The sequence below is a fragment of the Hydractinia symbiolongicarpus genome, chromosome 14, assembly GCF_029227915.1.
Source record: "Hydractinia symbiolongicarpus strain clone_291-10 chromosome 14, HSymV2.1, whole genome shotgun sequence".
In the NCBI taxonomy this organism is placed as follows: Eukaryota; Metazoa; Cnidaria; class Hydrozoa; order Anthoathecata; family Hydractiniidae; genus Hydractinia; species Hydractinia symbiolongicarpus.
In genome coordinates, this window is record NC_079888.1 from 3,644,917 (window position 1) to 3,670,891 (window position 25,975).

Below are 25,975 nucleotides of genomic sequence, written 5' to 3' on the forward strand. Positions count from 1 at the left end.
CTAAGAGTAGTAAAGGGAATATATTGCCAACAAATTTACCAACCCCAGAAACGAAAACTGCAAAGTCAATATCAGTGAATTTACCTGTCAATCACCCAATACCCTCTAGCGTTACTATCAACCAACCACTTAGCCAGCAAGAAATATTTCAAACAGAACTTTCTACCATTCATCCAAATCCTGATGTTGTTGCAGCTGTACAAAAGTTTGAGGAGGGCGAGATGTTACATAGTTTAGCCTCTTGTAAAACTTGTCTTGAAATCCGACCAGTATTTCATGCTACCTCACCCATCAATCAAACTGCAAAAAATGGAACAAAACCAATTTCTCTCAAACCTTGGAAAATTTCAAGTGATGGAAGGTGTTCCAGATGTCATACTGAAAGTATTCGTAATTCAAAACAAAATATGGTGATAGCTGCCAGATATTCGGGTATATTTAGTGTTGACAATGACGATTTGGGTCCAATACAAGATAATATTCGTCATAACGATATGCATTTTTCACCTGTACCGCCGTATCTTCAAAACTTGACAATATTAGAAGAATCACTGATTCGTCGTATCACCGTTATTATGAATGTACACCTCTTGCGTTATGGCATGCTTGCATCTAAAGGTCATTGTATTAGTTTTCCACAAAGAATGCAAATTGCTACCGAGTTACCGTCATTGCCAGCAAATGTGGGGATAATTGTTATAAAAAAAAAGGAAGCCGGAATTCAATTCAACAATATACTGTGAAAAGAAGTAAAGTTGACAAAGCTTTGCGTGGTTTGTGTTTTGGTTTTCCTGAAGGTGGAGTTGACCAGCCAGATATTCTAAACAAGCATCTATATAATGGCCCTGACCACATTAATCATAAATTAAGAAGACGTTACTTTCAGTATTTACCTAACGAGTTCTACAAGGATGTCTCTATCAAAAACGATCGCATTCTAAATTTACCTGAGATACGCTCAGAATTACCTGATTTACCTGTTGTTGAGTTACCGCATATCACACCTGAAGGAGGCAAGGGTCCTGTCGAAAATCAATTCCAGCAAGATCTTCCTGATGATGATGAAAGTATCACTCGATCAGGTTTAGTATGCCCCATTGAACCTAAAGATGCTGACAAAGAATTAAGAACAATATTACAAAAGATGTTAGGATCAGAAGAAGCAGTCAATCAAGCTCTACAACAAGGCACAGTTGCTAGTGCAAATTTGGAATACACCCGAGAAAGGCCAATTCGTGAATTAAAAACTCCAGGCTTTTTTACAACGGCATACCCTACTGTTTTTATTAATGGTCATTGTGACTTTACTGTTCCGAGGTTACAAAAAATCAAATTTGAGGACTACATTGAACATATATACCACTGCACAGATAACCGTGTAACCAAACATCCTTACTTAAAATTTTTCTTATTGAACATGCGATTACGGATGCAAGCATTGCAACAGGGTAGCTTTGTTGTTTCTCAGCAATTAAATGATGCTCATCTCACAATTGCAGAACTGAGAGAAAATTTGCAAAACAATGATGATTCTGTTCCACGGAAAATTATCAGCATTGGTAAAAACTTGGTAAATACTGACCCTTACTGGAGAGAACAAAAAAAGAAGGTAGATGCCATGTTGTTTTTCAGACGCAAGGAGTTTGGTGATCTGCCAGCCTATTTTGATACCAATAGTTGTGCAGAATTTCATTGGAAGTCCTTACACGAACTGCTGATACAGTATCATGCATTAATAAACAATTTAGATGAACAGGTTGTACGTAGCCAGGTAGAAAGTGATGGAAAATTCAAACGGGAATTAATCTTGCATAATCTTCACATTGTCACACAGTACTTTGATGCCAGGACTATAAATTACTTTGCCACTGTCAACAAGGAAGTATTTCAATATGATGATTATTGGTGGCGCTATGAATTTGCTAAAGGCAGAGGTGAAATTCATAGTCACTCTATCATATCATCCTCTAAACATGCACAAAAGGTTAAAACAATAATGGATAATTTATCTGATGATGCTACTGACTCTCAAGCATCCCAAACTGCTGCACATGACCTTCAACAATGGTTACAAACTACAAATGAAGATAGAGATGGAATATTTTCTCTCCAATTTACTTAATTACATCCTGCTGGAGGGACTGTAATGATAGACGATGTCACTGGAGTTACAACGTGGGTACCAAACAAAGATAAATGGGCAGTCCCGGAAGGAACTCAAGAAGCTTCTGGCTATAACCCATTGACACAACAACTTTCAGATGTTGCAAACCATGAAGGTGGTATAAGAGAACAGCACATTTATCTTGTAAATAGAATAGGACTACATAACTGTAATTCTAGTTGTTTGCGTTACCGTCGTAAAAAAAAAAGCGAAAGGGATACTGCTCCACAAAAGTACTGCCGTTTTCACTTTGGTGATGTCGATCCACAAACCAAAAAAACAAGTGGCAAAGAAATTCACCCCTTTCACCCAATCATAACAAAAGGGGAACATCCAAGGTATGAAGGACTTATAGATCACAGCCGCATGATAATGCATGTCAAGACGCGTTTACTTAGTTGGCTTGCAAACTGTGACAGTCAAGTAATTATTGACCAGGATCTTATTGCCCTTCAAAAATACATTGCTGGCTATGCTTGCAAAGGAGCAGCTTCAACTGAAGATTTTGTACATATTTATCGACATTTAATAGAAAATGCTGCTGATGGAAGCACAGTAAAAAATTTAGCTCAAAGGTTGCTTCAAAAAATTACAGGGATGGTGGATGTGCCAGCAGCTGCTGCTGATTTTATTAATAGTGGTGGTCATTTGACTAGATGTACTCGAAACTTCCGTTACATTGGTCTAAGTGGATTCCGGACCTTAAATACATCTGGTGAAGATGAAACTGTGACAAAAAGCAGTACACTTGACAAATTTTTAAGTGATAAGCGAAGACAGACTGAACCTGAAATCACTTTATGGGATTGGATCAAGAAATGCAATTGCACTTGTAAGATGGATCATGTCCCAGTATTCACAGGATTATCAACAAAACCTCTTTGGCCTGTTACAGAGGACTTTGCAAAAGCCATGCTCATGATATTTACTGTTGGAACATGGCGCACTGTGGAAGAATTAAAGGGACAACAGGAGTCGTTTGCTGGCGCATTGCCTGACTTAGTTGAATCTGATAACTGTCCGCCAATACTAACTAATGCATTAAAAGAAGCCAAAAAATCTTTTGACTCGAAAAAAAGAAAAACACAATATCATGTACGACCAATCAATGATAACAACACTCAGCCTTCATCACAATCATCCCAATCTACCATTGCAAGTTCTCAAGATTCAACCTTTACAAATATGAACATAGGTAGGGCAATAATGAGAGATATCGCTAGAAATCATGTTTCTGATATGGACGAGCCAAATGTAGAACAGATTCTTCCTGATGGAGGATCTTTTTTTGATTGGAATAATTATGCAATTCAATGTTTTGGTTGTCAATGGCCTAATAACGCTGATACTTGGTTGAAATCTGTATCTGTAGAAGCTGAAAGAAATGAATTTACTCACGGTGATGATTGCACATTACCTGTGATAAATGTCCTAAAAGCTAATGAACTACAAAGAACAGTCATTGGAATAAATCTTCAGCATTTGCTACTAGTTGCAAAAGGAAATTTGCCAACAGGCACCAAGCCATTAAATTTGTTAATTCAAGGCACAGCTGGTGTTGGAAAAACATTTATTATCACCGCTCTCACCAGAATTGTTCGTCGTTTATTTAATCGAAATTCTGCTGTTATAAACTTGGCCCCAACTGGTGCCGCATCTGTTCTTATACCAAATGGGCGAACTATACATTCCATGACACCACCACCACATAAATTAAAAAAGATAAGGATTCAAATTGTGTTCTCTGATTATCCATTAGGTGATACATCTTTGAGGAAATTGAGAAAATATACAGGTCTGCATGAAGACAATGGACTTAAGTTATTTCAACTGAACATTGATGAGCGTAGCATGCAGTCTAAGCTTCTTGTAGCCTGGTGCAGTCAACGATTATGCGAGTCAACAGGTGATTTTGATAATTATTATGGAGGAATACCAACTGTCAATTTCTTTGGTGACCTTGGCCAACTTGGGCCAGTGCGTGCTTTAGATGTTCATCAACCTCCTAAATATGATGACTCAACCATCAACTTAGCTGGTTATGCAATCTATCGCTCATTTGAAAATGTTATTGTTCTTACTGAAACGATGCGTCAAGGGCCAGATCAGTTACCTCTTTTACAGCGGCTTCTTCGTATACGTAATGGTTCAATTACCCAATAAGACTGGCTAGATATTAATAGTCGTTATGAAGGCGCCTTGTCACAAACTGAGAAATGTAACTTTTCACATGACCGTGTGCTCACATTAATGGAAACATGGAAGGAAGTTAATGAAGAAAACCACAATAAATTAGCTAACCTTGGTGTACCAGTTGCTGTTATTCCATCAACGGGTCGTGGTAAACATCATTCATTAACAGATAAACAATTGGGACAAATTCCATCACGGTCTTTGATTGCGGTTGGTGCCAGTGTAATACTAACTAAGAACCAAAAGGGTCTTACTGGACTTGGCCTTAATAATGGTGCAATGGGTAAAGTGATTGCAATTCTTTATGCTCCAGATACATCACCGCCTGAATTCCCTATTGCTGTTGTTGTCAATTTTCCAAATTATAAAGGACCAGTATGGCTTGTTGAACATCCCACATGGGTACCAATTACTCCTGTTGAAGGACGATGTGAGTCAGATTGTTGCGTTAGAAGTGGATTACCATTAATGCCAGGTTACGCTATAACAATTGCAAAAAGTCAAGGTATGTCTATTGGAGATGGTAAAACTGCCACACATATGCGTATAAAGTTACAACAAGGAATTGAAATGGAGAAAAATAACCTTGGTACAGCCTAGACTGCCTTTTCACGTTGCGAGAAGGAGAAAAATTGGGCCCTTGTTGAACCACTTACCCAGGAGAGACTCTTGTACATTAATTCACACCCACGTATGAAAGCAAGACAAGAAGAAGAAAAGCGATTGAAATTGTTATCAGGTAAAACTGTTGAGAAGTTTAGTATTACTACTCAAAGATATATTAATCTGTTAAGGGAACTTGACGAATTTTGCAATGATGAAATTGAAGATGCAGTTTGTCCATCTCAATCTACTGTTTGCACATGTATTGTATGTAAATCTACACTGTAATGATAATCAGGATCGAAAACCTATATATCACCATTATATTTAAACCACAAAGTTGTCTATTTATCGGAATGCCAGCCAAATTATCGTGATTAATTCACCAAAAGAAACTTTATTGTATAATTTGGTGATAATTTAGTTAATTATGGTGATACTGATGGTGGCATCATTTCTAAGTGTTGGGCTTTGCATTGTGAGTGTGTAAGCAAAAACGATACGATTTGGTAATTTTTTTATTATCGAAGTTGAGACGATTGCTTGCTGCTCACCAAGGTCATTTAGACTTTGTTGCACCCTCTCTTAGCACTGCTCTGCCTATGTCAAAGCAAAGACAAAGAAAAGACAAAGACCCTTGTCCGCATATCAAAATACCAGCCAAATTATCGTAATCATATATCATAATTATATCATGCATATGTCGCATAATGTATTCCATTATTATTGCAAAGAAAACATTCAAGCACGCTAATTATAAAAACTTAACATTTGTGGAGGTAGAGTGGAGGTAGGAGGCTTAAAAGCAACACATAGTATGTTGCTAGGACATTTGTGAGAAGATTATCGTTAATTAAAACCACAAAGTTGTCCATTTATCGGAATGCCAGCCAAATTATCGTGACCATTTCACCAAAAGAAACGTTATATATTGAATAATTTGGTGATTATTTGGTTAATAATGGTGTTGTTCATGGTGGTAACCTTTCTAAGAGCTGGACTTTGCATTGTGAGTGTGTGTGCAAAAAATAAAAAGATTAAAGTTCAGACAATTGCGGTAGTTCACTAGGGTGATTAAGACTTTGTTGTACCCTCTCTTAACACTGTGCTCTACCTGTTATGTTACAGCTAATGAAAGACAAAGAAAGGACTAATGGTTGCTTTAAGGTATCTTTTCTAAGTGTTGGGCTTTGCATTGTGAGTGTGTAAGCAAAAACGATACGATTTGGTAATTTTTTTATTATCAAAGTTGAGACGATTGCTTGCTGTTCACCAAGGTCATTTAGACTTTGTTGCACCCTCTCTTAGCACTGCTCTGCCTATGTCAAAGCAAAGACAAAGATAAGACAAAGACCCTTGTCCGCATATCAAAATACCAGCCAAATTATCGTAATCATGTATCATAATTATATCATGCATATGTCGCATAATGTATTCCATTATTATTGCAAAGAACCATCATTGCATAATTTCCAATCCCCGAAAGGTAGTGGAATGTCAAAACATTTCAGTCCTAAATCGAGATTATCCGTAAAAAATTCCAAGGAAATACAAAGTGCTAACAAAATATCAACCATAATTATCGATCATAACATTTTTAGTATTTATGTGTCAACCCATTTCAGTCTTGCATCGAAATGAGATATTATAAATGCCATTTATGTTCCATGCTGATTGTGGATATGGTGTTATTAATGCTGTGATGCTATGGTAATACTAATGTTAGTTGTGTTGGTAGGCAATATAAATTAAAACGTCGTTAACTCTATTATACGGGAGTGAGTATGTGAGAGAGAAAAATGCCTGTACTTATATTCAAGTTTTATTTGTGGATTTCTTACAAACTTAATAGCAGAGGAAACTCTTACGTGTTACCTTAATGACTTTAGTTTTTTGAGACATATTTTAATTCTTCCACAGGGAAAGTATTATGTCGAGATAAAATTATAAAAACAAACGGTTACCTTCAAAGTAGTTAGAGGAACTGAAGAGAAAGGTAATTCATTCCAAATATATTATCGATAGTTGCGGACTTTAAAATCGAGTTCTTTTCTCTTTGTTACCATTCCTTATGTGCTAATATAACATTCCTTTTATATATGAAGAACAAGAGACGGAAGATTTGTTACTGGAAAATGTCAAGCGTTTTTACAAAGACAAAAAAGTTGGGCGTACGTGTCCGATCTAACATATATATAAAGATGGAATCTGACGCGAAGTTCATTTATATACGAACCATGACTGAGTGAAGAAATGTGCTGCTTTTGTCGATATAAAACGAGACCTATTAACAGACGTTGGGAAATATTGAAATCAGACTGATGTTGTGAATAGCGTTGTTTGGAAATCACTTGCTGTACACGCTTTTTTATATAAGAATATACTTTATAAGAATATTGAAGCTGAGGAATGGGTTAAAAATTAAGAATATCCTAAGAATATACCCAGGCTCGACCTTTCGTTTTAGATATGAAAATTTTTATGATGCACAAATTTTGATTAGAAGTTTAATTTCTTATACTGTATGTTTATTTTCTTGTCAGCTCACCTGTCTTTTACACTTTTTCTAATTAGGCACATTAAGGGTAATTACATGCTTTCCGGCTGTAGCCATGTTAAAATAGCTTTAAGAATATTCGAGGCTGAGATTTGTTAAAAAGTTAAGAATACTGAGGCTGAAACGAAAAAACACTATTCTTATATAAAAAAAGCGTGTAAATTTGTAATTTTCCGTTTCCGATTTCAGATCGAGAATTCAATAATTTTTTTAACAAACTTGTAAACACTTGATAGTTGATTTTATGAAAGAGTTAATAATAGTAATAATAAAAATAACCAGTCTATAAGCTTGACGTCACAAATTCTTTTGTTTTAAGAGAGTCCAAAAGTCCACACTTCGGCGAGATTCTTCTTGACGTCACAAATTCTTTTCTTTTAAGAGTTAAAAAAACATTTTAGGAAAGTTGTTTTCCCGTTCCCATTAATATGGGGAGCTTACGGCGCTGATTAAAAATGTAGTGCTTTCGGGGAGATGTAGGGGTTTAAAAAATTTGCTGACGTAAGACCTTCCAAAATTGTATACTGTATAGAGCTATAAACACTAATCAAGGAAATGTATATGAAAATATACATTCGACGAACTAGTAAATACGAGATATGGGTTTTCAAGGTATTTTAAAGACTTCATCTGTCGGTCTGTTCGGATGGGTTGACCCAGGAAATTAATCCCATTTTGGTCCTAGGGGGTCCATTGCTAATGGTACAGGAGATGACGTTACTAATGTATATTCGTTTCCAACTTATTTGGCCTCCGCTAAGATGGGCAATGCAATAGTTTCACCAACTTTAATAATATCATTGGCGTCAATCTTCGTAATGATTAGTTAGCCGATAAACAAATTAGATCGAATTTTTCAAACTTGCGCAATCTCCTGGAGAAAAAAAAGCACTTCTGTAGAAAGTCGAATTTTGTTCACTATTTTAATCACAGGCAAACTTTTCGTATTCAGATAACAGATAATGATGTACACTCAACCAGAATGAAAAAAGCTCTTATCGAATGAACAAGGGGATTGATCTTAAATTAGGGTCTAACGATTTTTTAACTGTTTTAACATTCACAGCTAAATTTATCTAAAAATACAAATAGATATGATATTGGCTAAAAAGTACGTAAAAGCGAGTTGTTAATCGCAACGTAAAACCGTATTGGTTTTTGTGTCCGAGTAAGATTTGGCCACGGTCCGTACAACTAGGAATTTGTAATGTTACAGAAATCCGTCAATCTTAATGTGCCTAGAAATTGTGTTTGTCCAAATTTTTACGGTTTATTAAGCGTTTAGCTGGCCACTCTCAGAATTATTTAACGAGGTTCGGACGTCATGGACCACGCGGACCGACCGTATTGGTCACATGAAAGATCGAGAACTTAAGGGATAATCTACGTGACCTCAATTAATCAATAAGAATAATTGTAATAAAGATGAGTCAATTCAAAAAGAAATAGGATCGAAAACTCCCGCCTTTTACGTTCAATTTTCATACAGGCTGATTTCATACACGTCAGCATTTACTCTATTCAATAAGAAATAGGATCGAAAACTCCCGCCTTTTACGTTCGATTTTCATACAGGCTGTTTTCATTTACGTCTGCATTTATTCTATCCAATAAGAAATAGGATCGAAAACTCCCGCCTTTTACGTTCGATTTTAATACAGGCTGGTCTGCATTTACTCTATCCAATAAGAAATAGGATCGAAAACTCCCGCCTTTTTTGGTCAATTTCGATACAGGCTGTTTTCATTTACGTCTGCATTTATTCTATCCAATGAGAAATAGGATCGAAAACTCCCGCCATTGAAGAGTGCTATATAAGCTGTTCTTCCTAACGAAAAAGATTTCGTTCCGTCAATATTACGTTTAGTGTTACAAACTTTTGGTGTGATAAAGATGGCAAGCATTCATGTATGTATCTAGTTCCGTCAATATTACGTTTTCATTTTAAATGCTTCTTTTAACGCACGCCGTACTTCTAAAGTCTTCCTTTGTTAATTAATTGTTATTTCTTTTTTATTTATTTAGAAAAAAATATTCGCCGAACAGGTGGTAAAAGACTGCACGAGGACATAATCTCTTTAAAAAATGAACTGGTAAGTGTCATTATTCTTAAATAAAAAAACTATTTCGAAAAACAATTTTTTAATTATGCCATTTTGTTGCCAATACATTCGGTTTTTTCATTTTAATGTAGGCTTTTGTAAAAAGCACAATAATTAAAGTTGAAGAGGAGTCAACCTCGTTAAAAAAACAATTGGTGAGTTCATATTTAGTATTTACATTTTTATTTGCAAATACAACAAAATGTTTTCACCTTAAGTATCAGCAGAACAAATAAACCGAATATTTTACATAATATACCTGCTAACTTTTGATATATCATGCTTTTTATAGAATGATATATCAAAATTTATAGAATAAAATATGGCAGAAATAAAAACATTAAAGGAAAAGTTGGTAAGTAAAATTTCTTTTAATTAAATTATCTTAAGGCTGAAGTTAATTATTTCGCTAAACAAAAACAAATAACAATGTGATAATATATAAATATAAACAATGGGTATTCGTCTTTCTCTATTTTAGAACAACCAAGCAGAGGAAATTTCAACTTTGAAAAACAATGTAAGTGCTTCTCGTGTTGCTCTGCCTTTAATATTCGTCTTTATTTTAGAGAACAATTTGTAGTTTAAATTGTTGATTCTTAATTTTTTTAGAAGAAGAAGATATTAACGTGGCAAGGCTTTAAGAAGCACGTGGACGAAAACAGGTCTGTTGGCGCTTACGCGTGCGAAGAGAATTTTCACCTGTGGCGTGCTTCCGGGGGAAAAGACTTTTTTCACCCGGGGGGATGCCGCACGTGAAAAACGCAGACGTAAGCGCTAATAGACCTGTTTTCGTTATTTTTATATATATTGTATATATGTTGTTCCATATATTTATTGAATATATTTATACTTTGTTAAAAAAATTTTTTTTAAACTGCAAATCAAATCACCAGATGTAGCCCCCAAATTTGTACCTTTATGTGGTAAAAAAATAAAGAAATGGAGGGCGTGAAAGATATAATTTTAATAAGAACTTCCTTCCGCTAAATACCCAATGTGATTAACTCTGAGGTAAAAAATTAGCGCGAAAAAATTAACGTAAGATGGAAACCAAGCTTAGCGTTCACTTGTGTCTTGTTTTTTTCCTGAGTATTTTCATCAATATTATGACGCGTAGTTTACTTCTTTCAAAAATGATTTTTTTGCCTAATTAATAAACCGGGGGAAGAAACCTCGACCTTCAGGGTCTTTGTCTCTTTTTATAACGCCGTTCCTCCTTATATAAAAAAAGCCCTGGGATGGAGGTTAGGGATATCATAGGCTCAGTAAAGTCCTGGGGACGAGGTTGGTATACCTGTTTGCCTTTACGCCTTGCTTTGTTTGTATGACTTTTTGCGGAGCATAGTTACCAGTTGCCGTCCTTGGATCATTTCTGTACCTTGACTTTAGAGTTATGAAAGACCAATATTGTTAATGAAATTTATTGGTGCCAAGTTATCTTTTAATCTCAAATTTATCAAACAATGATAGTTTTTTTGACGTTATGACACCTGGATATTTTCTAATGCTCCCGGAATATGATACAAGCTTAGAGAATACGTAATCTTTGAGTTGTAAAGGGACGAAGTTCTATTAAGGCACTTGCCCGTTCCTTGCCGTATCCCTTGCCTTTACCTACCCTTCCCATGCCTTTTCTGGTGGCTGCCATGCCCATGCCTTGCCTACCCCTGCCTTACTGATTCCTCTTCCTGTTTCCTTGTCTGCCTTTGCCGTGCCCTGTTTCCTTGCCTGCCTTTGCCGTGCCCTGTCCTTGCCGTGCTTCATGCCTTTGCCTTGGCAACCTCTCCGCAACACTTTCTATACTAGTTTTCTTGTTTTTTCAACCTAACATATCAGAGATGATATGTTAAGTTTATTCGAAGCAAGACGTACGTTCGATCGAATGAATAATTAATGAGGAAGTCCAGATTAAGCATGTGAAAGTGTCTGTTCGATGGATTGAATGGGAAAGGAAAAAGCAAAGAGTGAATATGTGCGCATACTGTCTGCATAGCATTCAAGTTGAATGTGGTCGAACCTTTTTTAAAGCAATGCGAAAAAAAGACAACTAATGTCAGAAGCCTAGTAGACTTTTCCAAAGAGAAAAACGCGAGCAAAAAGAAAACGAAGGCAACTCAGAGAAGAAAAGGGCCAGCTAACGTTAAAAAGGTTCCAATCACAAATTTAATCAATCCACAAGCTTCTGCACAAACGAGAACACCATCAACGCAACCTATTCCACCTTCAGCAACAGTTAATAAACCAGCACCACCTGTACCAACAGATAATGGTTATGTCTTGTTCCTACTCAACTACACCCACAAAAATGTATCAACTTGCTATGGTTGTGGAGGAAAATTGCAGTCAAATATTCCATCAGACAATATAGAAAATTTAATCGTGGTTTCGAAAACTAAAAGGAGTTATTTCGACCCTACAACGAAAAAACAAACATTCTCTAATGAATTTAAAAACGTCTATTATCACTTTAATTATTCATGTTTGATCAGACAAAATAATTTTTTTGATGCTAGTTTCATTGTAGTTCCTGGTGATATAAAACCATTGTTGAGCCAGCAACATATTCGCATATTACGTGCAACAAATATTTCCGTATAATGAAGAAATATATACATATCAAAATGTGTTTTTATTATCGTTAATACTCAAATAAAAAATTAAAAAAAATAATAAAAAAAATCAGGGTATCGGGTCTCAGGTATCGGTATCAGGGTATTGGGTCTCGGGTATCGGTGTCAGGGTATCGGGTCTCGGGTCTCGGGTATCACATAGGGTATCGGGTCTCACTTTTCTCATATGCCCAAAAATATCAAAAATCCGTCGTTTTGCATAGCGCCTCAAACTCAATCTAAGCCATATCGCAACCGACGGAAGGGCTTGTTATGTTCAAGAAAGCGAAGAAAGAAAGGGTATGTAATGAACCCTTTCTTATTCTCACTCACACCTAAGGCTAGCTAGCATAAAACTACTGACTGAGCTGGAATAATAATAGAACTCAAATAGCTAGCTAGAGCTACTTGAATTGAAGAGCTAGCTAGCTAATAGCATAAAAAAGATCAAACAATATCATAATGTCTAGTATAAAACTAGCTAGCTACAAAGAAATAGATTTTCTGGCTATAGCTAGCTATAGCTCTACATATACTACACAGTGAGTAAGATAATACACTCAATCATAGTGCCGTGCTTAATTTTTAATCTTTAACAGAAACTTTTTCCATTAAATATTGCGGGGGGTTTTTGCTTAGAGAAGGTAAAAACAGGTTATAAACTGTATTTTTATTTTTAAATGTTACAAAATTTTCCACAAAGTATATAAAATTGTTTTAGCTGCGTAGGATAAGAACAGGTTGTTAACTGTCTGTTTGTTTGAACTGAAGTTAGGATAGTTTTTTAGAAATGGGTATTGTGCCGAAACGTATGTGCGAAACAGTATACCTGTACAAATCACTCAGCCCTGTGTTAACAACAAGCTGTTACCTGTGTTTCTATTTAACAGAAGTTTAAGCTAATCTTTTGTTTGAAATGGTATTAAACCTATATGGATGTGCAACATACCTGTACTAAGCACTCACCCTGGATTAAAATTCACTTTTTAAGTTTTGCCAGAAACATTTTGAAAAAATTCGTTAAGATGGGCACAACATATAAACTGTATTTTTGCAAAAAAGTTATTATTTAAAAAATATATTACACCTGAGACATCTTACTGTTATGTGTGCTTCACATAATTTATCATATATATACTGCATGTACTAAAGCGCTCCACATGAATGTGTGGCACAGTTTACAAAACGTATAAATCGCGCCAGGTGTTATAGTTACTTGTGACTAAACCAGACATAATCAACGCCAGGTCCCCTGCCTAGTTAGTAAAAAGGCTATGTGAGCATATATAAGATCCACATGTAAAGTTTTTCATATACATATATATATATTCATGCCCTGTTGGTCTAATGGCTATGACACTCTTGCAAACGAGAGATCCAGGTTCGAATCCTGGACAGGGCATGAAAAACAATTATCTTGCACCTACAACAACCGGGTTGTATTATATTGGCACATAATTCTGCTAAGATGATTCACTGTATATTGACCTTATATAAATGTAATACTTTACATTGAGTATATCTTTGAGTTGTAGGAGGAGAGAGTTTCTATTAACGTGCCTTCCCCTGCCTTGCCGTCCCCTTGCCATTGCCTACCCTTCCTATGCCTTTTCTGTTGCCTGCCTTCTATGGCCTTGCCTGTGCGTCCCATGCCTTGCCTACCCCTGCCTTGCTGATTCCTCTTCCTGTTTCCTTGCCTGCTTTGCCGTGCATTGCCGTGCCCTTTTCTTGCCGTGATTAATGCCTTTGCCTACCCTTCCCATGCCTTTTCTGGTGCCTGCCTACTATGCCCTTGCCTGTGCCTCCCATGCCTTGCCTACCCCTGCCTTGCTGATTCCTCTTCCTCTTTCCTTTGCCGTGCCTTTGCCGTGCTTAATGCCTTTGCTTTGGCAACCTCTCCGCAACACTTTCTATACTAGTTTAGGTCTAGAAATAGATTTGAGGACAATGTCACTTCTGTTGCCACAAGAAAAGGTGCGGAAATTAGTACAACAATGTCAAGAGGCAATAATAAAGCCTCTAATGACTTTATGGAACTTGACCAGTCTGATAGGCTCTCTTTCATCAACAGCTCAAGCTGTTATTCCAGCGCGATTACAGTATCGGTTTTTACAAAAGGATTAGATTCAAGTTCTCAAAGTAAATTGTTCCTATCAGGCAACTCTCACTGTAAGCAAAAAATCAACACAGGAATTAGAATGGTGGGTGAACAATCTTTATTTATCAAAAGGAAAATCTCTTCTGGTCCCAGAATTTCAGACCCTTCTTCAGACAGATGCCTCCAAAAAAGAATGGGGTGCCCTCTGGAGGGATCAATATGTAGGAGGGGAGTGGTCGAAATAGGAAGCATCGCTTCACATCACTATTTTGGAATTGAAGGCACTTCACATAGCATTGTTGACGTTCAGCGAAATGTTCAAACTAACCACTGTACATGTACAAATGGACATGACTGCATTGTCTTATCTACTGAAAATGGGGGAACTCACAATACTCCATTGCTGCATCTATCCAAAAAGATGTGGGCTTTTTTTCTTTCCAATCAGATGACACTTACTGCCGAGTACCTTCCAGGGGTGTTGAATCTGAAGGTGGATTGGGCATCTCGCCATTTCCATGACACCAGCGAATGGATTCTGAATCCACAGGTGTTCAAAATCATGTCAAATTTTAGGTCGACCAGACGTGGATCTTTTTGCATCCCGGCTGTGTCATCAGATTCCAGGTTACATGGCCTGGAAACTAGACCCGGGAAGTCAGGCAACAGATGCATTCCAGCAAGCATGGAATTATCGTCTTCGTTATGCATTCCCTCCTTTGCTCACACCCAATTGGCAGACACAGCCATGGTACAGTCAAGTCTTGGATATGGCAGTTCAAGCTCCTCTTCTCTTACCTTAAAATCTAAATCTGTTAAATAATCCTTATGGAGAAGTACATCCATTAGTGGCCAACAAATCAATAAGATTAGTTCAAACTAACCACTGTACATGTACAAATGGACATGACTGCATTGTCTTATCTACTGAAAATGGGGGAACTCACAATACTCCATTGCTGCATCTATCCAAAAAGATGTGGGCTTTTTTTCTTTCCAATCAGATGACACTTACTGCCGAGTACCTTCCAGGGGTGTTGAATCTGAAGGTGGATTGGGCATCTCGCCATTTCCATGACACCAGCGAATGGATTCTGAATCCACAGGTGTTCAAAATCATGTCAAATTTTAGGTCGACCAGACGTGGATCTTTTTGCATCCCGGCTGTGTCATCAGATTCCAGGTTACATGGCCTGGAAACTAGACCCGGGAAGTCAGGCAACAGATGCATTCCAGTAAGCATGGAATTATCGTCTTCGTTATGCATTCCCTCCTTTGCTCACACCCAATTGGCAGACACAGCCATGGTACAGTCAAGTCTTGGATATGGCAGTTCAAGCTCCTCTTCTCTTACCTTAAAATCTAAATCTGTTAAATAATCCTTATGGAGAAGTACATCCATTAGTGGCCAACAAATCAATAAGATTAGTTGCGTGGAAAGTCTCAGGAAAAGCTTGGCAAGTCAAGGAATTTCAGAAAGGGCTGCAAACCTTATCACAAGTTCCCGATGACCAGGCTCAGTTTCTAATTACGAATCTTCCTGGAGAAAATGGGTTAGCTGGTGTGGTGAACAACAGGTTGATCCTATTTTCTGTGATTTGAATCATGTTCTAGATTATTTAGCTTACCTTTTTTAGTTGAAACTTGAATATAAGACAATAAATTGTCATAGGTTTGCTATTTCGGCTTATCAAGAATATATAGACAATGCCCCTGTTGGACAACATCCCAGGGTTTGTTCACTCATGAGAGGAGTTTTCAATTCCAACCCTCCTAAACCCAGACATGTATTTGTGTGGGATGTTGAACAAGTTTTACAATACTTCTCTTTCTTCTAGGATGCTGATTTTGAAAGTGACTATGCTAATTTTTCTTACTTCAGCAGGTCGCTTTTCTGAAATAAAACATCTTGATATCAGATACATGACTCGTTCAATCTCTTCATATGTTTTTCATTTTCAGAATTTGACCAAAAGCTGGAAAAAGGGTGAAGCCCCTCCAATTTTTGAAATAAATGAGTTTTGTTTGAATAGAAAACTTTGTGTTGTTCACGCTTTGGAGGACTATTTGAACCGCACACAAAGTTGGCGTAAGTGCTCTAAAACACAGTTGCTTTTAAGTTCAGTTGCACCTTAAGTTGAAGTTGCAAAATCCACTATTTCAGGTTGGATTAAAATTGCGCATAAAATATAATATTGTCCCCCACCAGCCCTGTGGCATATGATCATTATTTACTGATGCCCTATTTCATTTTGTTTAGGCAATCGACGTTATCAGAACCAGAGCTTCACGAATTATTCGTTTCAGAAGAAGTGAATGAATCACCATTCATATTTATGTTTTCACGGGTTATAACCCTTTGGCGGCCAGGGGGGTCATATATGACCCCCCTCAAAAAAGGCGTTATTGTGGGCAAACCGCCTGGCCTTTTTGGCTGTAAATTTATAAATACTGTCTTGAAGTATCTACGAAGTGAAATATCGAACTTATGATTGGTAGATATAAATAAAATAGCGTCTTGATATCTCAACATTTTGTAAACATTCACAGAAGCCACCAAATTGAAAATGGCTGCTAGCAAAAGAGTATGGCTGACAACTGAGCAAGTTTTAGCTGCAGTTCTTGCTTCTGATGACGAAACCAATTGTTATTATGATAATGAAACGAGTGATGAGAGTTCAGTTGAAGACTATGTTGACAAAGATGGGGAAAAGCTAGATTTTCCAGCTGAACCTGTTGTTGATGTCCGCTTTCTTGCTGACCCATGTGATAGAGATAGTCTCCTGATTGGCAATGTGAGTAGTAAAAATATCATATCATACAATATAACATGTCTTTAGTGCTGAATGAAAACAAAAGGCCTTTTTTAGTTGCATAGCACATGAAAAAGTAAGCAAAAAAAATGTTTGTTTTTTCAGTATGATGTTGGTGATGGTGATGCAAGTGAAAGTGAAAGTGAATATGATAATGATGACGGTGACGAATAAGATTTTTCGGTTGTTGATTCTATTCCTGGTCGTGTCCCTACTGCTGATGTTCCTGCCTCAAGCTCAAAGTCCAAAGTCAAAAAACCGTTACGAAAAACAAAAAATGCGCCTTGTAAAAAAACCCGCGGAAACGCATCAAGGTAAAGAAAAACAAACAAACAAAAAACGACGAGGCAAAGAAAAAATGGAAGAAGGTTGATGAAACATACCAAAACCCAAACAGTAATGCACCATTTTTCGAATTCAATGGACTAAAAAGACCAGCCAGTGATGCGGATACACCGCTTGAATGTTTTTATTTGTTTTTCACACCCGAAATTTTAAATCAAGTAGTTGTCGAAACAAATCGCTACTACCAACAAGAACAGCTAAAAAAACCGTCGTCAATGAAATGGTCAGATACCAATGCAGAGGAGATTCAAGCTTTCTTCGCTGTTGTTTTGGCAATGGGCCGAGTCAAACTACCAGAGTTGGAAGATTATTGGCGAGAAGATCCGATATATTCCATGAACTGGTTTCCGGCTGTTTGTACGAGGACTCGCTTCAAGGAAATCCTCCGATTTTTGCATCTGGCAAATAATGACAACGAGTTACCCCGGAATGATCCAAATCATGACAAGCTTTACAAACTTGGAAACTTACCTGCAAAGCTTTCAGATATATTCTATAAAATGTATGCTCCGCAACGGGAACTATCTCTCGATGAGCAAATGATAGGGACAAAGTCTCGTGTTTCATTTATCCAATACATGCCAAAGAAGCCAAAAAAGTTTGGGATAAAGATTTGGGTATTGTGCGAAGCTGTTACTGGTTACTGCCTACAGTTCCAGATATACACTGGAAAGACTGAGGGCACAGTTGAGCATGGTTTGTCGTACCGCATTGTTTTTGATTTGCTTCAAAAATACCTCGGAAAAGGTTATCTGGTATTCTTCGATAATTTCTACACAAGTTTGAAACTCGTTGATGATTTCCAGAAACAGCAGACATACTCCTGTGGTACACTAAGAAAGGGAAGAGCTCAGCTCCCTGTTGCCTTCCAAACAGAAAAAATTGGATCTAGGAGCTGCGTCCTATCTCCAGCAAAACAATGTCGTCGCTGTGCACTGGAAGGATAAACGTGACGTGTTTTGCTTATCATCCTTTCACAATCTTGAGATGAAAGTTATTGAAAGATACCAAGGAAATATCACAAAACCAAATTTAATTTGTGAATACAATAAATTTATGGGGGGTGTTGACAAGTGCGATCAATTGCTATCATATTACCCTGTGTCGCGCAAATCGTTGAAGTGGTGGAAGAAAGTATTTTTTCGGCTTGTTGAGCTCTGCGTCATCAATGCTATGTGCGTTTACTTTGTCAAGAACCCACAATTTGCTGAGCACACAAAAAATTCAGAGAAGCATTGGTTCACCAACTTGTTCAAACATATGTTGATCAGATTGAGGAGAGCGAACCCCACGAAATAGTTCAAACATTACAGAAAAGAAAAGCATTCGCCGCAAGTGTTCCTCTCAAGTTCGTTTGACAGGAAAACATTATATGTCTCGCCACGCACTTCGAAAGAAATGCACCCTGTGTGCTTATCAGATTAACCCTGTAACTGGAAAAAGAAGGGACACAAAAACATTTGACTATTGTCAAAAATGTGAAACACATGTGTGCAAACTTTGCTTTCGGGACTTTCACACGAAAAGCAAATTAAGAAAGTAAATTATTGAAATGACTTATTTCTAGGAATTAGCATTTGATATTTGATAGACATTTATAATCTACTGACAAAAAACGATGTAAATCCTTTGATTTAGGTATATCTAAGACATACATGGTCTTTTACCAATTGTTTGTTCTTTTTTTAGAAAAAATGTCTTTTTTTGCGTTCTGTATCTTTTTCCATAGAAAAGCAACCAAATGAGTTTTACTAAAAAATTTTTTTGCAGTATCAAGCTAAGGTATTGTAGTTCATATTTTAGTATGATTTAGCTGCTTATTTCATTGTTTGTTACTGATATTTGCTAAAAAATAGGATTTTTTTTGAAAAATTCAATTTTATGGTATTATTTTTACTATAAAAGGAATTATTTGTGGTTCTTTATAGTACATCTACGTTTTCGTAAAAAATGCGAAAATTGACCTGGCCGCCAAAGGGTTAATGTATCTATTTGTAACTTTGTTATCAATGTATTTCAAGTACACTCGAGTTGTTGTCTGGGTTCCAATATGCTACGAGATTGGGCTCGATTATCCAATATTATATCGTACTTCGATTTTATTTTAAAAATCCCCATTACATTGCGGCGCTTCGCGCCTGACGTAATTGAGGAATTTGACTAGTCTAATGACTCTTATTTTAAGTGGTAAATCTAAAGAACTCTATGGAAAGCAAGATCTCCCTTTTACAAGGATGTCTGTACAACCAAGTTAATTGAAAAAGCAACCCTCTGGACAACACAAATAATGTGCACACAATATTAAAGAAACACTGTAAAACGAATGACATCGCAACAAACAACTACCTTTGCGCCAGGACTTGTGAACCTGGCTGTACCTTTTGACAATAAGATAAAAATGAAAACCCCTTATATAGCTTCTTCCTAACATCAGGTATAGCAGGATCGTTAACCCTGTAGTTTAAGTGAGCCAACTTAGCCTCCCTACAGAACTGAGGTTATAAGTGGGGCCGTTACACCCAAAGACAAGGAAATTGCCAAGCCCCCTTGCTATTTTACATTCATCTGTGTTTTAAATTCTCTTTGTATATAGAAATGATTTAACAAAGAACCAGGTATGTAAGTAGGTCAGTCATAATTTGGTTATATTTAGATAGTGCTTGCAAAATTTGTGGGATTTGCTCCAAACCATTCATGTTGAAGTCACCTAAAATAATATCAACATTACCCCATGAATTGATGTCAACTAACCTTTCATAGAAAATTGCTATTATATATTCCCTATTGGATATTTTGTGATACGACAGTACTAAGTTTACTGAGCATTGCATAAAAGATGCTTTCATCAGAGTAATAGATGATTCTCCAGACTCCATATTGTGTGAAATTACATTGATATCACTTCTACAACAAAGAGCAACACTCTGATATCGATCATGACAACCATTTGAAATTGAAATTTATTAAGAATTTCTTCAATATTCTGGATATTCTAATCAGGTTTGATTTGTGTTTCAGTTAGGCATAGTATATCTGATTGCATCAATCCATTATCTTTCAGAATATAAAGAGTATGCTTGTTCAATGACCTAACATTCAAGAGACTTATAATTCAGCTATTACATGAAATACTTGGTATAGTTGATGGTAACAAAGGCTTTTCTGTCTGTAATCTTTGATAGCCTTTGGATCTGCTTTTATGGCCTCCAATAAATGTTTATTTAAAATTTCTAGACAATAATATACTTGATATCATTTACTAACAAATTTGTACATTACACAGAAGTCAGTGAGAGCCAAACATGTGAACAGACTGGAGCTTATTGGTTTTCTCGGGGTAAATATCTTGATGTGTTATCAAAATTTGCCAATATTGGCCAAAGTATTGATCCATTGAATGATCTTGGGGTTCCTTATCGAGTTGCACCCTTTATTGAAGGTCATATTGCTTTGTTTATAAGTATATTCATAGTGATTGATCATTTATACCTACTTTTCTATGTATATTTTGCAAATTTAGCTTTCATGCTGATTTGGACTTTCGATATCCAGCACTAACTGGCTTAACTAAACAACCGCCTAAGATATCAATACTATTTCCATGCTGAGCGCTAAGCAGATAGGATAGATTCACACTTTTATAGTCTCTGGCATGACTCGACAGAAATTTTAATGAAAAAAGGAGGTTTTCCTACAAAGAATAAGAAGCCACTGGAGAAATTCTGTATTCTCCCCTTTACAGGGATGATGAAAAAGCTAATGGTTTTCGGCTGTACTGAAACAAACACCTGTGTGAATGTGGAAACATGAGGATTGATTAAATTCATGCATGTTTGGGATCTGATGCGGGCCCTTGACTAAGCATCCCCTGCCCCCTACAAGACACCAGCTGCATTTATTGACACCATCCGCCAAAACCAATAATTTTGTTAAACTTTGAAAACTACAAATCGTATCATTGTTGCCTTTACCTCCTACTGACACAGAGCGCGGGGCTAAGAGAGGCAGACTTGGAGCTCAGCCTTTAGAAAGGTTGTGACAAAGAATAAAGAGCAGCAAATCTGGAAACAGAAAAGCTTTCTAGCCTTAGACATAAAAACATAGAAATCGTATCGTAATGCTAAGGCAGACCCCGAAAACGCCTCTTAGAAAGATAGATTTGAAACCCAGCGATGGCAACCCAGAAAATCATTACATATCATTTCAAACTTAAACAAGTAATTCACCTCACCACCAAGTCAACTTTTATGGTTTGAAATCTGCCATGCTCTATTTTTTGGAAGGAGTTATCAATCGTACCCATCCTAACCAATGAAGAACAGACGCTCTTCAGTCACAAAAAACAGAAACCCTTCAGGATCTATCGTCTTTCCCAGTGTCAACCAGTCTTTCCTAGCAGACAACAGGATCTCCTCACATGGAACGCAGATTGACTTGTTCGATAACTTGGTAAGTTAAAAAAAATTAGAACTAGTGTAAACACGCCAACCTTGATTTTGGCGAAAGCTTAGTAAAAAAGAGAATATATTTTGGATGTGTCGTAGATTTTGTGTTTTTTTATTTCTTAATACAATTTTTGTTGCTTTGGCACAGCAAAAAAACCTTGAATTAGGCAATATCAGGCAAATGCTATTTACATAAGAAACAAAACATCCTTATCAACTGGATCTATACTGACATTAGCCATTTGCATTATTATATTTTATTACCCTATTCAAAGGTGATTGTGGTATAACAAAGCAGCAAGCTGTAGTGATTTGACTAGTGTAATGACTCTTATTATAAGTGGTAGAGGTTAAACCCTCCAAAGATCTCTATGCAAAGCAAGATATCCTTTCTACAAGGATGGTCTGTACAACCAAGTTAATTGAAAAAGCAACCCTCTGGACAATACTTGTAATAAATCAAAAATTGGGAAGGTTTCTTAAAAATTGTTTTTGCATTTTTAAAATTTCAAAATCAAATATATATTGAAAACAGCAAATTAACAACCTGTCGTAATTTCCCTTAATTTATAAGTAAAACATCGCAAAAAATTTCAGGGGTCAATACTCCTTTTTATAAATTATTGCGCAATATTCAGCCTCATCATGAAAAAGAGGCAGCCGTTGCTCCAAATCTTTTATATTTTATTATCTCTTACGATACGGGGACATTGAAAAATCACGCGCAACGAATAATGGAGAATTAATTATCTCAATAATAATTTCCCGTAATTTTCCGTATTTTGTGATGACTATTTGATTACCTCCATAATTGTATGCACGTATTTTATGATAAAAATTGCCAATTACCATTTTACGAATTTTTTTCAAGAGAGAAGACGTACTATCAAACTTTATTACTTTTACAACTTAAAACTTCAATAAAACTGCTATTTTAATAGCAACAACTCTCTACACAGACTCAGTAGTTTGTGTAAAAACTCAAGAACAGTTTAATATAATGGAAAACAATGACGGAGACCATGAAATGATAGTAGAAGACTTCAACGAACTATTTGAAGAAAAGTCAGTAGGTAAACACGTTAATATTAAAATTTTAATGGTATACGAGAAAGGAGAGATTCACCAAACTGTGCACACTGATATTATATATTTTGTCAGCAGATAGGTGACTAATATACATCAAATTTTGTACAAAATTTAAAAACTACCACAGCACACCATAATATATATAATAGTTTATCCTCTACTTAGTTTTCTCTTGATTTTATTTAGCTCATGAAAGTATCATATTAACAGAAGATGACATTAGTGACCCACACATTCATATAGATTTTGAAAAACTTTCAAATTACAAAGTCGAACATTTAAAAAGATGGCTGGTATTCCGAGGAGACACACTTCAAGGTATTACAACTTTGAAAGAAGCTCAAGTTCGTTTTATGAGCTATTTCGAAAATAAAACTGAAGCCAAAATTGTAGATCCTACACCTGATAAAATCTGGCTACGTAAAAAAGCAGAAAAAATGGGAGTTATTTTGAAACCGCTGTGGAAAGAGGGAATGCTTCCATCAGTCCCTTTGAAACTCAAAGCTGATATGTCAAAACCAACTGATTTAACAGGTTGGTCGAAATCCTTGAAAGGAATGCCAAATTTTACAGTTGAACATATTCAAAATTATCATGAACATGTCAATGAAACTTTTTGTAAAAATTCAACAAAAATAAAGAAACATTTTATACGTGGCGAACAATTCCTCGAAGAGAAGTTCTTAGATACTGATACAATATATGTTAAAGAAGATGAAACAATATTTTGTTTGAAGGGTGTAGCTGCAGCTAGTTTGAAAAAAGCAAATAGATGGGTTTTTTTAGCCATAGAGAAAAAAACCTCCAATATTGAGTTTGCGAACTGTCAGTGTCCAGCTGGACGTTGTGGGACATGTTCTCATGCATATGCTATGATGAAACTTTTAGCAAAGTGGGTAGTAGATGGCCTATCTATGGTTCCGGCAACTAAAGCATGTACTTCAAAGCCCTGCGTGTGGAATGTTCCGCAGTCCAGAGGTAGAATAGAAAAGGTTCCTATCATGGAAATGATGATCAAGTCTCCTCCATCGAAAAAAACTAAAAAAAAACTGACAATGTTCAAGACAAAAAGGGTATTGTTTCATCTCTTTACGAACCTCGAATAGTTAAAAACACTTTAAAAGATGATATCAATTTTCTCATAAGACATATGGAACATAAAACACCAACAAATATATGTGCAACCAAATTACTTAATCCCAATCCAGTTCATCACAGACAGACACAATTTGGAACTTTACCATCAGGTTCGTACCTCTCATGTCAGTGTTCAGTTATGCCACCTGATTTTACAGTATACTATAGCATTGACAGATCAGATGGAAAAGAGTACCCATTGTATCTAAGATATCCACAATTTCCATTCCAATCATTGGAAAATGTTATAGACACTTTTACCAAGGATATTCATATTGTTGAAATAAAGAAAAACAATATTTTAGAAAATTTAAAATCCCACTCCGAAGATGTTAACTTGATTGAAACGAGTACAAGAAATCAAGCTGATGATCCGAACTGGTTTTTATACCGCAAGAACAGATTTACAGCATCTTTATGTAACAAATTGGGTAAAACTGGACGAAAAACTGAAAAATCTTCGAAGACATTAGCCCATAACATTGTGACAGGGAGTAAAAAAAATGTGAACAGGATTATGAAAATGAAAATGGAGTACGGTCGATTTTACGAACCCATAGCAATCCAACATTATGAGCGATATATGAAGTTGAAGAATTTTAACATAACTGTAGAACAATCAGGTTTAGTCATTGATCCGATCAATTTTGTGTTGGGTGCTACACCTGATGGTAAAGTTATATGTGATGAATGTTTTGGTATATTGGAGGTGAAATGCAGCGAACAGTACAGGGATGTTGATCCAAAAACAATTTGCCACATTTCACCAAACCCGTGTATAGTTTACAACAAAGAAAACAATCAAATTACTATAAATAAAAACCACACGTATTATGACCAAGTACAAATGCAACTTGCTATAACAACACGCACATGGTGTGACTTCGTATTTTATACATCGAAAGGATTAGCCATTGACAGAGTTCCCTTTGACACAGAATATTGGGATACATTGCAGCACCGAATCTTGAAATTTTATTTTACGTACATGTTACCCGAAATTGTGGAATTAGAGGAATGAACCTATCTAGATATTTTTATATACTTTATATATAAATATAAATAAGTACTTGAAACATATCATAACCTTGTAAAATATGAAATATACTTCAAAGTGATATTTTTTGCAAGGATTGATTTTTACGAGTTTACAACATTACCACAAAAATAAGCTATAGAAAAAATCATCTCCTTGAGGTATATCTCATAATGTGTGTGTAGCAGTAAAAAACTTTTTAGATATTTTTATGCATATAATTGTAAAGATTTTCTTTTTCTAAACATTCTATACCTTTAAAATTGGTTCTTGAAAATTTGCTAACATTGCACAACAGTGATGATCTGGTTAAGAGAACCTAGCATGTTAACAGGAATAACTCGATCAAATATGTGAAAAGTTTTCAATCTCTGTATCATTCTTTCGACATGTATTCTTTCAGCGGCAATTTGTTGACTTTGAATAACTTCGCTTTCACTGAACTGATCTCGTCCTCTCAAAAAACATGGTATTATCAGCTCCACACCGATTGGATTCACATATTCTGCTATCAAAAAACCTCGATCTGCCATGATCGCATCACCAGGCTCCCAGAGTTCTGGGTATAATATTCCACTTTTCACTACTATATTTTTATCAGATATGCTCCCAGGGAAGGCTGAGGATATAAAAGTGAAGCCACCCCCTGGTGCAATTCCAACCAGAACTTTTACTGTAGTGTGACTTTTGTAATCTGAATACATCAATTTATGGACAACAAGTGAAGCAGGCACTGCAATTTTGAATTCGACAGTCTATAATGCACCGTACATTTGGAAAT

At 36.2% G+C, this 25,975-nt stretch overlaps 4 protein-coding genes across 4 annotated transcripts; all 4 read left to right on the top strand.

Annotated features, from left to right (window-relative positions):
- Nucleotides 1-4,414: 4,414 nt before the first annotated feature.
- On the top strand, nt 4,415-4,957 carry LOC130625065 (uncharacterized). The gene has a single exon (XM_057440146.1). It carries the CDS (start codon nt 4,415-4,417, stop codon nt 4,955-4,957), a length of 543 nt encoding a protein of 180 aa, XP_057296129.1.
- A 12,462-nt stretch (nt 4,958-17,419) lies between these two features.
- Nucleotides 17,420-18,629, top strand: LOC130625066 (piggyBac transposable element-derived protein 4-like). The gene is made up of 2 exons (XM_057440147.1): nt 17,420-17,428; nt 17,490-18,629. The coding sequence occupies exons 1-2, from the start codon at nt 17,420-17,422 to the stop codon at nt 18,432-18,434; spliced, it is 954 nt and encodes a 317-aa protein (XP_057296130.1). The 3' UTR covers nt 18,435-18,629.
- A 3,542-nt stretch (nt 18,630-22,171) lies between these two features.
- LOC130625630 (uncharacterized) lies at nt 22,172-24,396 on the top strand. The gene is made up of 2 exons (XM_057440729.1): nt 22,172-23,005; nt 23,208-24,396. Exons 1-2 carry the CDS (start codon nt 22,933-22,935, stop codon nt 24,125-24,127), a joined length of 993 nt encoding a protein of 330 aa, XP_057296712.1. The 5' UTR covers nt 22,172-22,932; the 3' UTR covers nt 24,128-24,396.
- On the top strand, nt 24,172-25,284 carry LOC130625067 (uncharacterized). The gene has a single exon (XM_057440148.1). The coding sequence runs from the start codon at nt 24,172-24,174 to the stop codon at nt 25,177-25,179; it is 1,008 nt and encodes a 335-aa protein (XP_057296131.1). The 3' UTR covers nt 25,180-25,284.
- Nucleotides 25,285-25,975: the final 691 nt, after the last annotated feature.

What these genes read in the sequence shown, in the direction of transcription:
- LOC130625065 (XM_057440146.1), top strand. Translation starts at nt 4,415, where the DNA reads ATGGAAACATGGAAGGAAGTTAATGAAGAAAACCACAATAAATTAGCT.
- LOC130625630 (XM_057440729.1), top strand. Translation starts at nt 22,933, where the DNA reads ATGGAAAACAATGACGGAGACCATGAAATGATAGTAGAAGACTTCAAC. An exon ending in ATTTGAAGAAAAGTCAGTAG is followed by an intron (nt 23,006 to 23,207) that starts GTAAACACGTTA and finishes GATTTTATTTAG; the next exon opens with CTCATGAAAGTATCATATTA.
- LOC130625067 (XM_057440148.1), top strand. Translation starts at nt 24,172, where the DNA reads ATGGAACATAAAACACCAACAAATATATGTGCAACCAAATTACTTAAT.